Raw genomic sequence first — 12,305 nt, 5'->3', positions numbered from 1 at the left:
ATCAGTAAGTGCTTCAAGTCCTCTACAATTTCAGCAAGCAAGTTTGTGTCACCTGCATATTGTAAGTTGTTCATGGGTCTTGCTCCAATCCTGATGCCATGTCTTCTTCATATAATTCAGCTTCTTGGATTATTTGCTCAGCACATGACTGAATAATTATGGCAAAAAATTCAACCCTGACATACATCTTATATGTCTTTAAACCAAAGAGTATATCCTTGTTCTATTCAAAAGATTGCCACTTGGTACACAATTAAGTGTTGTGAAATTCCAATTCTTCTAAATATTATCCATAATTTGCTATAATCCATACAGTTAAATGTCTTTGCATGGTTAATAAACCACTGGTAAACATCTGAGGTGATGTGAAACTAAGACAAGTACATGTATTACTACTGAAAGAACTTGTCTGCAGCCAACCACTGATCACTGACATTTTTTAACTTTTAACATTTTTTTATGAAAAGATCATTTTATTGGGGTCTCTTACAGCTCTTAGAATAATCCATATATCAATTATATCAGGCATATTTGTACATATTTTGCCATTATTATTTTATAGACATTTACTATGCTTTCTATTGAGCCCTTGGGATCAGCTCTTTTTCCCTCCCCTCCACCACCCTGGTGATCCCTTTATAAATGATAAATTCTTATTGTTTTCATATCTTACACTGACTACTGTTTCCCTTTCCCCATTGTTTCTGTTGTTCATTTCCCTGAGGGTGGTGGTGGTGGTTACGTGTCCATCATTGTGATCGGTTCCCTCTTCCTTCCTCTCCCCACCTCCCCCCTACCCTCCTGTTATCATTACTGTCTTTACAAAAATATGGAACACTTCAGGAATTTGTGTGTCATCCTTGTGTGGGGGTCATGCTAACTCTGTATTGTTCCAATTTTAGTATATGTGCCGCCGAAGCAAGCACAACTTTTAACATTTTTATTGACATATAATTCAATGGCTTAAATGTATTGAAAGGGCTGTGCAATCATCATCGCAATCAATTTTAAAACAATTGTTTCATCTTTGTGCTCATTGTTATTAGCTCTCTATTTCCCACCAATCTCCCCTGTCATACACTCAAGAACCATTAATCCAGTTACTGTCTCCATAAATTTACTTATCTTGGACTTCATACACAGTAAAACAATAAAAAAAACCAAATAACAAAATAAAACAGACAAACCTCAATCAAAAAGAAATCAGAAAATATTAAAAGCTAGAACAAATTTGAAATGGGTCAAAAGGGAAGTTAAATGAGAAGATGTTAAATTTTAACCTAACTACATCTGCGCTATTTCACTTTCCAATGCACTCTGTCTGAAAGCAGGACTAATCACACCTTTGATGAATGGTCAGCAGGAATTCACTGGAGGCTTAATCCACAAGGGAACCATGCAAATGGATTTGGGGTTTTTATTATCATCCATAGCCTACTGCAAACAAGGTGCTCAGATTTTAAGTTGTAATAGAGTTCTCTGCCACAGGTCTTGGAATTTATTATTTTGCAATCCTGGGAACACACAGGCTGCATGCTTCATTCCTTGTGGATTTAGTTGATGCCTCAATTAGACAGCTGGTGTGTTTCCTCCATGTGGATTAAGCTGACATCTCACTTAGATGGCTGATTGTTTTAAGATAAGACTTTAAGATCCCAGACACTCTATTTTGTTACAGCCGGGAACCATCTGATTGCTTCACCATCCTTTGCAATAGCATGCACAACTTCAGCAATCTCTTAATGATGGCATGTATACAATAAGGCCACTAATTGTTCTTATAAAAGGCTTATGATTAAGCTTGAGCTCCTTATCTATCTATCTATCTATCTATCTATCTATCTATCTATCTATCTATCATCTATCTATCTATCTATCTATCTATCTATCTATCATGTCCCTGGTTCACTTTAAAGACATCATTATCATTTTTTTAGAACATTCTAAATAATCCCCATGGGGCAGTGTATAGAATTTTAAATACTGTTGAGAAAAGGAAAGTATACTTGTATAAGACAGCTTTTTAGACTAAAATACATGGATTGTTGACTTGTAAAAATTAAAAAAAATAATTTACTGGACACTATTTACAGAAAAATGAGGGTTGGAAATAGGACAAAACTTTCAATAATTCTCATTCACTAAGACAGAACTATATCTGCTGGACTAAGACATGTCACAAAAAAGCAAAGGTTGTGTGAATATAGGAAATAAACAATAGCCTTAAACTGCCATTTATTAGGTACCCTCAATGTTAGATATGTGAACCAAAGTTCAATTAATTCAAAATACACAATCTTGGGAAAATGGTCTTCTGCTCCTTCTCAAATTAGGACCTTTCAGCCTTAGCCCAAGGGAGTATTTCCATTCCTGGAATCTGCTACAGGTGTGTTTAAGTTAAAGACAGCTTCACTTACTGGGGCTTCAAAATCTGATCCTTCTGGTGTTTCCTATGATGGATGTTGTGCACCTCTAAATGAGGAAGTCTAAAGGTCTAGTGGTCTATCACATGTAGCCTGGATCAAGAAGAGCTGGATAGAACCTCTGTCAAAAAGTGCTTTCTTACTCTTGACAATGTGGCTGCAACAATAGGCTCTACTATGAGAACAATCATGGAGATGTCACAGGATGGCCGTGGTGCCTCATTCTGCTGTATATAGGGTAGCTATGAGTGAGAACAAACTCAGCAGTACCTAATAGCAGGAACAGAACCCATCATCCATTTAGATGTTACATCTGGTCCACTTTATACAGAGAGTGTTCTCCCAATGGTGGTCTATTATCAGTAATGTTAAGTGTTTTTCCCAGTGACAGGTTGCCTCTTCCTGGTTTACCTGCCAACAGAAGTGAAATCACCTTATTTGAGATAAACTTACCACTCCCTACCCTGCTCCACCTCTGGACATGTATTTTCAATAAGGTTCCTCAGCGTCCTTGTAGCAGTGCCTATTGATTTGGGGTGACCATGAAACAATGCTCTATGGCAGAAACTGTTTGCCTTCTGCTTCTCCCCACAAGGTTAGAAACTGACCCTACCTGACAAAGTGATTTTTTTTTGGACAAAGTGATTTTTAAGATGTACAAATAAAGGGATGCCAGGTAGATCATTAGCATTATAAAGACATATTTAATCACATTTTCTTTGGACTAACAGATGCACATATGAACTGGAAGTCTAGTAGAAATGATTTTTGGTTATACTCATTTGTGGGATCAAATTGACAACATTAAGTAGAAAGATTGAATAACAAACTTAGGAAACAGTGAGTTTATGATAATGGGGGAAGAAATACTCAGAAGAGAAGGATGAGGAAACTCAATGAATTTAAGCAATGCCACTGAACTGTTCATAGAAAAACTGTCCCATTGTCGGATGTCCTGTTTTTTTATATTCTCAACAACAACAACAAATTAAATTTTACTTAGCTAAGCAAAGAGCATGGTCTCCTGTCAGGTAGACTTGCATAAGAATCCTGGCTTTGTTACTTGTTAGCTAGAGACCTTTGAAAATTATTTAAATTCTACGTGTTTATTTTTTTTAATCCCTCCACTTGTAAAATATAAATACCAACTTTGCCTTCCTGTAGGGCTATTGTGAGCATTATATACATATTGTTCAGCCTAGCCCTTGGCACATAGTAAGTGCTCTGTGACTGTTACTATTTGAAGCATTTTAAATCGTGTATGAGTCAATCAATGTCAACACAGACTTCCATTTAGATCCCAGGACAATTGAATTGGGAGGGGAATGAATTCAAATTATACAGCAGTAAGGTAAATGCAAGAAAGGGAAGTCTGATTTAAATGGAAAGTAGGAAATCTAAGCTCTCCTTTGCCCCATGCGGTGGTACAGGCTGAAAACAGATTTTTTTTAAATGTTGCAAGGATGATAGAATCATCATGGCTATCTGTGATAAACAGGATCTTGTATAGCTGTTACTTACCTTTATGGCTAATGTGAAAGAAAACAAAGTTATTGTCCCACAAATGCTCTCTAATGTGAGAGAATTGCTCGAGAAGTTTCCTTTGAATGATATGATACAGCAGGGTCAGTTCTCAAAGTGAAATGGTTAACTACTCTCTATATTAATCACACTCTTATTTCCCTCTTGATTTCCCATGATGACAGCATATAATAGTCACCAGACATCTTTGTATCCTCTTTGGCATTGTACAACCACTATAAACATCATTAAACTATTGTTCAAAAAGACTCAATAGCTTTAAATGAAGGGCTACAGAAGAATGAAGCCTTTTGATAAAAACCCTTTGGGGAATTTTGACTAAACAAGCAAAAACCTAGCCAGTCATACATTGGAAACATAATATATACATATTTCTAGATGTGTCAGGGGATTTTTTGCAACTCATTAGAAACACAAGTGAAATGTGAAAATCCTGGAGACCCTTCTTTGTTCTCTACTGCCCTTATAAACTGCTTCCTAAAACACTAGGTGCCACTCATGGCTATGTAGATGCCAGTTGCTAACATGACTTTACTGTACTGACTGGGATACGAGGGCTCATTAGGTCATTTGGGGTAATCAGGAGGGACATGGCTGTTTTCCTCCTCAATTCTCCTTGGTCAAGAAACTCTTGCCTCAGAGATACAAGGTTTCAAATCTAAGCACTGACATTGACTCCAGGATAATTTAGAGACATCAATTAATTGTGCTGAGCCTTCATTTTATCACCTTGAAATTGGATTTGTACCAACTCATACTGTTGGGTAAGCATTCACTGCCAGAAATGGATATTCCATTATTAAAGTAACATGGAAATTACCATCAATGAATTAAAACAGCACAGTGCTGGACATAAAGTAGGCATTCACCAACTATTAGTTCCCTTTTTCTGGTTATTCATAAAGGCACATTTTAGGCACAAAGGAATAAATCTTCCATGGATAAGGAAGACTGAAATTCCACATGGTCCTCTCTACTGGGTTACTAGAAGTAGGTTAGGCTAGCGTAATAGAGTCACACTTGGCTTATTACTTGAGTGACTACATAAAGGAGCCATGTAGTCAATACTAGAAATTCATGAGCATAAATCAGATAAAAAGGAACCAAAGAATCGAAACCAATCACAGGAATGGTACCCATGATTTAGAGCATAAAATGCTGACAGGGATAGTAGAGGAGATTGAAAAATATTGCATATATCATGGACTTTCAGGGAAACAAACATTCTATCTTGGAGGAAGTACAATCGGAATGTTTCTGAGATTGAACAGACATTAATATGGTGAGACTTTGTTTCATGGACTTTGAAGACGCTATCAGGAGGGACCAGTCCCTGGAAAAATATATCTTGTTTGGAAAAGTAAAGAGTCAATGTAAATGAAGAAGAGCCTCAATGAGATGGATTGGTACAGTGACTATAAGAAGGAGCTCACGTACACCAATGATCATTGAGGATGGCACTGCACCGGGCTGTGTGTTCCTCTGCTGTACACGGGTCACTATCAATTGAAGCCAAGTCCACAGCACCTAGCAACAACAGCATAGTAGACATCAGTGACAGGGGAGAATGGCCTGGGGAACAAGACACATGAACCAAGATCGTCCTATTGATTCTGCTAAATGGTCTTCCTCACTTGTGGGGCTTTTGTTTGGAACTTGTGAGCAATGACTTTTGCCCCAGGGTGACTTTGAAGGTCCATGACATTACATTCACTTCAAAGTTTTCCTGTTCTCTTGACCAAGTGAGGTCTAGAGTTTTATAGGAAGGCAGTAAAATATAGACACCAATATAGGGAGCTGTTAAGATATGGGACAGATTCCAGAGTCTCCCCAAGGGCATAAAGTGTTGGGTTTGCCAAGGTTCTGGTAGACATTCTTTATAACCTAGATATTCTCTTTTGCTTTAGAGATGACGATTGTCACAGGCGAAATAGTGCAGTCTGGGGAAAAGCATCTCTGAAAGCCCAGCAAAATAGATTTGTTTTACCATCGTGCTGTCAAGTTCCTGGGGAAACTGGATTGAATGGTGGTGGTAGGAGCAAGGCCAAGCACACACACTTCCTTTTGAAAACGTGCTTTACAGAGGCTTTTATCTACAGTTAAGTGTTATTTCTTCATCCACAGGAGTATATTCTGAATGCCAGATTGAATTATGTAGTGTCAAAAGCGATTGCTGATGACAGGTACCAGGGTTCTGGATGTGATTGGTGGTACGTGCATGAAACGAAAATCACAGACATTTGGGAATTTAAAGCAGGATGGCTGTTGGGGCAAGGCTCCCAGGAAGACCAATCTTCAGTGGATTCTCATTTTTCCCATTGTGCTAAGAGATGATCAACGTCAGGAGGATTGACTATATTAAAATTTACAAGAAACTGATGTATAAAGCAAACACGGAATTTATTAATTTATAACAAGAATTACCTGACAAGTAGCTTAGAAACACTCATTTCAGCAGATTAGCACATAACAAAGTTTCACAAGGAACACAAGTTACAATCCGACTATTTGCAGAGAATGGTTTCAGAGCAGAGGTGATAGGTGATCACCTTGATAACTAATGACAGGAATTGGCATAGTCTAGCACTTTCATCCTATTGAGAAGATGGATATTCCAAATGGTCTGCTGGTCAACATTTTTGGTTTATTCACTAGGCTGCTAACCACAATGTCAGCAGTTTGAAATCAGCTACTCCTCAGGAGAAAGATGAGGCTTTCTCCTCCCATGAAGATTGCCAATTTCAGAAACCCACTGGGGCAGTTCTACCCTGTCCTATAGGGTCGCTGTGTGTTAAAAATGATTTGATGGCAGTGAGTTTGGTTTTTGGTTTATGGCTTTTAATTTGCCCCCTATTATAGACTCTATGGGATCCATTCCCTTGTTAACAATCCCTCCTTTAGAGTCATCATAAAATGATTAGATTCTTCCTTGTTGAGTGATATCAATTATGCAGTAGTTCTCCTTCCTTACAACTAAACCCTTGATTGGACTTGGGGCTTATCAAAGGTTTTGCAATTGCAAACCACATCCTTGAGTGGATGACATCCCCTTTGTTCTCGGTGGCTACTCATTAGCTTCTCTCAGAGAAATTCCCTTAGCTCTGGGTTTTGAGGATAGACCTTTGAAATTCTCTTTGTGCTAAGTAATGATTTCATTCTCGATGTCGTGTAGGGGTTTTGAAGGAAGCAGTACACAAAATGGTTGTTAACCAGAAGGGAACAAAGCATTAACCCAGCATCCTCTTCATGTGCTTAGCTGTTGGGTTGTATCACATTGAACACAAGAGGTCCAACAAAGGGCCTCCACCAATCGGAGGTGAACTGAAGTTCAGGGTCTGGGATGACCTATTCTAGGAAGCTGTGACATTTGAAGATCTCTTGGCAGGCAAAGGTAATGTTGTGTGGCCCTCAGACAATAGATGATTAGCGATAAAGCCAACAGAGTGTTCCTGTTGCCATTCCAGGACTATAAGGGAATGGTAAGGAAGGTGACTGAGGGCCATCAGGTTAGGCTTTTAAAAATATATAGAGAGAATCGGTGATGAAGCTCAGAGACACTCCAATAGATCTACTTGGTGGAGGATGTCGTACAATCCAAGTACCCAAATGAGGTGTACTTGCCACCAGGAAAATATGCAACTTTGCTCTTCTGTTGTGGGAGTATATGCAGTCAGGGGGATGTCTGCCAGCATGTTGGATATGGAGAGCCTTTGCAAATGCAAATAAGTGCTAGCACAGTGGTCAGTGAGGCACCGCTGGACGAAAAGTTCTGTTAGTGCTACAGGGCAAGGGAAGTACGTTTCTAGCTTTTTTAAAATAGTTTTAGTGTTAGCTCATTTTTCCAGGAACAAAGGCAAAGTACAATGGCACTTCATATACTAAAAGGCCTTCATGGCTGCTGGGGACTATGTAATGACTGATTATCCTTGAGAATATCCATGATAGGGGCATACATCAACACCAAGAAGTCAGGAACAAGGGCTGATAATAATTAGCAAACACAGATGATCACTGAATGTCCTTAACATTTTAGGGATCTGTTTCTTTCTAAAACAGTACTGCTTTTGTTCAGAAGCATCAGAAATTCATACAGAGTTTTTGTGTGCCAACAATGCAGCAGTAGCAATCAAGCCCCAATTTCTTGTATTTGGGGCACAGACCATATTAATGTATGTGTCCCGGGATGTTTCCAGATGAGATGGCCAAGAAAAATTTTGACTATTCATTATTTCTCAAGAGCATGAGCTAAATGAGTATGCCCCAAAAGTAGAGCTCAACAATGAGTAATGATCTTATATGGTGACCACCATGAGTTCTCCATGGCCAGGTTCCTTGTAAAAGGCAGCAAGGGTATATGAGGGTGCTTCAGGTGTGTGAAAAAGTTCTATACGTTTAACTTATTTTTCCCATGAAGTTATTGAAGTCCCCTTGTGTTATAGAAACAGTAATTATAATAGGAAAACCTGTCCATTTCTCAGTAAATACCTGTAAGAAGTCACTATTCTAAGCCACCTTGATTGGCCAAAAGACGTACCAGGTCTTCACGTAGCATTGTTGGCTGAGAGGGGAATGAGCTGCGATTGGTAGAGATTGACCAAAGAATGTCCTTGCTTAAAGGGATACATTTTCAGAAAGTAGACCAGCAGTTCCAAACAGTGTTAAAAGGGTCATAGTAAATCCATGTCCATTTTTTTTTACTACCCAAGAGGTTCAATTTGTTGAGCAAAGTCCAGCTAGCAGTAAAACACATAGCGGTGGGAGAAGGGTGGCAGACCTGTGGTTTGAGGAAGGCTGGTTTGGGTCGAAGGTAAGCCTTAGGCAATAGATAGGACTACAAGCAGGAGCTCATCCCAGGTCGTTCATATTCAATCCTCTGCTGAGAATTTTCATTTCCATCCCAAATATACAGAATTAGAATATACAATTTAACAAGACCTTTATACATAAGAATCACCTGGGAAACTATAAGAATCACTTGGGGTTCATGTAAAATATCAATTCTCATTCAATTTTCTAGAGTGAAAATGCAGACTCTCAGCAGGGAGTCAAGCTGGAATGAACTGGTTCCAAGCCTTGATTATAAGGAGCAGGATCCAGCTCTTAGGAGAAAAGTATCGACAGAATATAGGCGGGGGATTAGAACTGCAACCGAAAGGTCTAAATTAATGACAGAGAACTAAGATATGGACCAATGAGGGTTAGGGCCAAAGGCTTGTGCTCAACACTAGGCACAGAAGATACAAGACTTGGGCCAATAAATTCAACCCAAATTCCACCCATGGGTGAAGATACGATTCCTAATACATTTAGAGACTTGTTTGCATTAGCTCAGACTAGGCAGAGTTTTGCCTGTATGCTTTCACTACTCTTGGGGGATTTGTAGGTCATGCCTGTCAATTGTTTTGTTTTCAGCATTTTGTATGCTTGGGATTGGATAAGATCTAGTTGTTTAAGTTCTCAGAAGCAATTTCATCCATGGTTCTGTGAAGTGGTACCACAGCATTCTAAAAAATAGTGCAGAATAGAGATCTCTAAGGCTGGAGGTGAGGGAGAAATAAGTTTGAAAAAGAATCTTCCTGGTCTCCTTTTATTGGTGAGTTGGTTTGCTCGTTCTTGCTGGGGCTCGAGAACGTTTGGCAAGGCAGTCTTTTGTGAAGTGATTAGGCTGGCTACAGTAGAGGCACCATTTGGTTTCTTGTTGGCGGGCTCTCTTGGCTGGTGTGAGGGGAAACTGGCCTCCCCGCAACTGTATAGGCTCTTTCTTGGCTGGTGGACCTGTGAGAGTGGAGATATATGGGTGAAGCGAGGAATCCAGGCTTGGAATCTGAGCCCCCGATTGTAAGAGCTCTGGTCTGTCGCTACGTTTCCTCTCCAATTGCATGCACTGAGTGATAAGGTCTGGGAGATTTTCCATAATCTCTATACCACTCACTTCATCCTGCATGGGGTCAGCGAGTCCCTCTTGGAGCGGGTCACTCAGAATGGTGTCACTACAGTTCATATTTTGAGCAAGAAGCTGTTGAAAGGAGTCATCCTCTTTGTCGATTTCAGCATTCAGCAGAGGGTTCATTTCCTGTTCTGTGCGCTCACCAAATGCCCCCTGGAACTCAAAAACCAAGCTTTCATATTGTTTCAGTAAAATACTTTGGTCAGACCCAGGTAGGACCCCACATTTCTTGGCCTGCTGAGAAATATAGTCAATAAAGCACTTGATTTGGGTGTTTTCTGCAGGATTGGAGGGCTTGAGAGCTGTCAAGTAGGTAGTCACCTGAGCAAGAAGCTCTGAGGGATTGTCAGGGTCCACATGAAACTGATTGAGATGTTCAAATAAGCAGGGAGCAGGCACCATTGTCGTAGCCAGAGCAGGGATGACCGGACCCTTCAGAGCAATATTTTCTTCAGTCAGGGTCTGCCCTTGTGACTCTGGAATCTGATTCTCTGTCAAAAGGGATGAATGTTCTACTTGCAAGGTTGGTGGTGATGCTGGGAGCTTCTCCATGATATCTCCTGAAAGCAGGTGTGTCTCAGCAAAAGTTAGTACAAATAGTGGTGATGAGGCAGCCAGGAATTTTATTCTGCAATTAGAAAAACAGTGTCATGAGCAAAGAGCAAAAACTGGTGGATATCAACAAGTCCTCAGGGGATGCTGAGAGCTGAGTTGGAGAACTGTCAAAAGTTGTCAATTACTCAATGTTGCCTCTTCTTCATAGATACTGCCGATGTTCTGCACCTTCAGCAAAATAAAAGACTTTAGAACACAGAAAGATTTTGGAATTAAGAAATTAAATAAAAGAATCATGATAGATTTATCTCCCTCCCCTGCTGTATGATAAAAGAGAACTTTGTCCTCAGAATGTATCTTTATTTCTAATGTAGAGATTTGCAGCAGATAATCCAATCATTTCATAGTACAGAGTGGCTTAGAGATCATCTATGTAAAACTCCTAATGACACAGACGAGAAATTAAGGATCTGGAAAGGTCAAGATGCTTGTCCAAGTCATGCAGCTAGTTAATATTAGAGATAACAAGCTCACCCAGGGCTTCTGTATAAAACAGCGTGTCCCTCAGGACCACAAATGTAATCATTTGCATATGCTGCTTGGGCGTGATAGTTGTCCATACCCTTTGCTGATAAAAATGTGATTGGTGATTGGCCTCACCAGGGAGGTTGTTAGAAATATAGACTTTCAGGCCCCATGGCAGATTTACTTAATCAGAATCTGCATTTTAACAAGATTCCCTAAGAGATTCATGCGTCCTCTAAAGTTTAAGGACCAAACTCCAGAGAACATTTAGTCTAAATTTGAATAATCACTGTTTGGGCTTGCCCCTAAATTCCCTAAGACTAACCTTGCATGGCTGAGATCAGATTTCTGCGGTGGTGGCTATTCGACTTTTCCTGGCTGCCTAATCCCTGTCTGAGGTCATATTGGGTTACCATGGATATGATCAAGACATCACTGGAAGAGGAAACATCAAAGTTGAGAATCTAGCACACAAGAATGGAATAATCTTCAAAGTATGAAGATCCAAATGTTCAGCAGTCCTCCCTACACTGATAACAAGAATAAAGCAACCAGTAAAAGTTAAAAGCAAACCCCAAACATATGGCAAATCAGTTGAATTATTCGGGAGTGCAATTCCTCTCTTTGCCCTTTCCTTGTGTAGCATGCTATTTAAATTTATTTAAATGGGCCCCTGGAGCGCAAAACAAAATATGTATCATCGGATTTTTGTAATGTAAGCTTTGATTCTGTAGATTTTATCTAATGGCTCAACCTCTCTAGATGTGTGGAAGAAATTATTGGAAGAAAAAAAGTGTAAGATTGGAGGCCAAAGAGCTTATCCAAATATTTGTGTTCTGCAGTTGGATGACCTTAAATAACTCATTTATGTCTCCATTTTTTTTTCATTTGTTCAAAAGGTTTGATTGTCTTTTTTAACTCACAAGTTTCTTTTATTATTGAGATTAGAACTAGGTACTCTGCAGGGGGGAAGAAAGAGGTAGTTGCTTCCAAAATCTCTCCAGTGCATCTGAATACCAATAGTGAGAATGTACCCTTACTTCGCATTACTGAATTAGGGAGATACTATCATCCCTGCTTTCTTTCCTTTTGTCTGTAGCTACTCCTTCCAGTCTCCTGATCTTTCTTCTAGATATCTTCCACTCCCCAGGTGTATATCCATGAGTTCAACTCTGCCAATTAAGCTAGTATCAAATGATACCTAAAAGAAACCACTGCGCAAGTCTGGCTAGACCAGAGGAGGTACACTGGTACAGATAGGAACTGAAAATACAGGGAATCCAGGACGGATGAGCCCTATAGAACCAGTGGTG

General features: G+C 39.6%; 1 protein-coding gene and 1 non-coding gene across 2 annotated transcripts; both read right to left on the bottom strand.

The window, feature by feature from the left end:
* Positions 1-823: 823 nt before the first annotated feature.
* On the bottom strand, positions 824-926 carry LOC115872622. The gene has a single exon (XR_004047960.1). It is a non-coding gene; the product is annotated as a U6 spliceosomal RNA (small nuclear RNA).
* An 8,626-nt stretch (positions 927-9,552) lies between these two features.
* RTL4 (retrotransposon Gag like 4) lies at positions 9,553-10,464 on the bottom strand. Its single transcript, XM_004710105.1, has one exon. It carries the CDS (start codon positions 10,462-10,464, stop codon positions 9,553-9,555), a length of 912 nt encoding a protein of 303 aa, XP_004710162.1.
* Between the last annotated feature and the right edge of the window lie 1,841 nt (positions 10,465-12,305).

Source organism: Echinops telfairi, unplaced genomic scaffold (genome assembly GCF_000313985.2).
Source record: "Echinops telfairi isolate 266 unplaced genomic scaffold, ASM31398v2 ScPeMD7_7427;HRSCAF=8465, whole genome shotgun sequence".
Lineage (NCBI taxonomy): Eukaryota > Metazoa > Chordata > Mammalia > Afrosoricida > Tenrecidae > Echinops > Echinops telfairi.
This window is presented reverse-complemented; position numbering and strand designations above follow the sequence as displayed.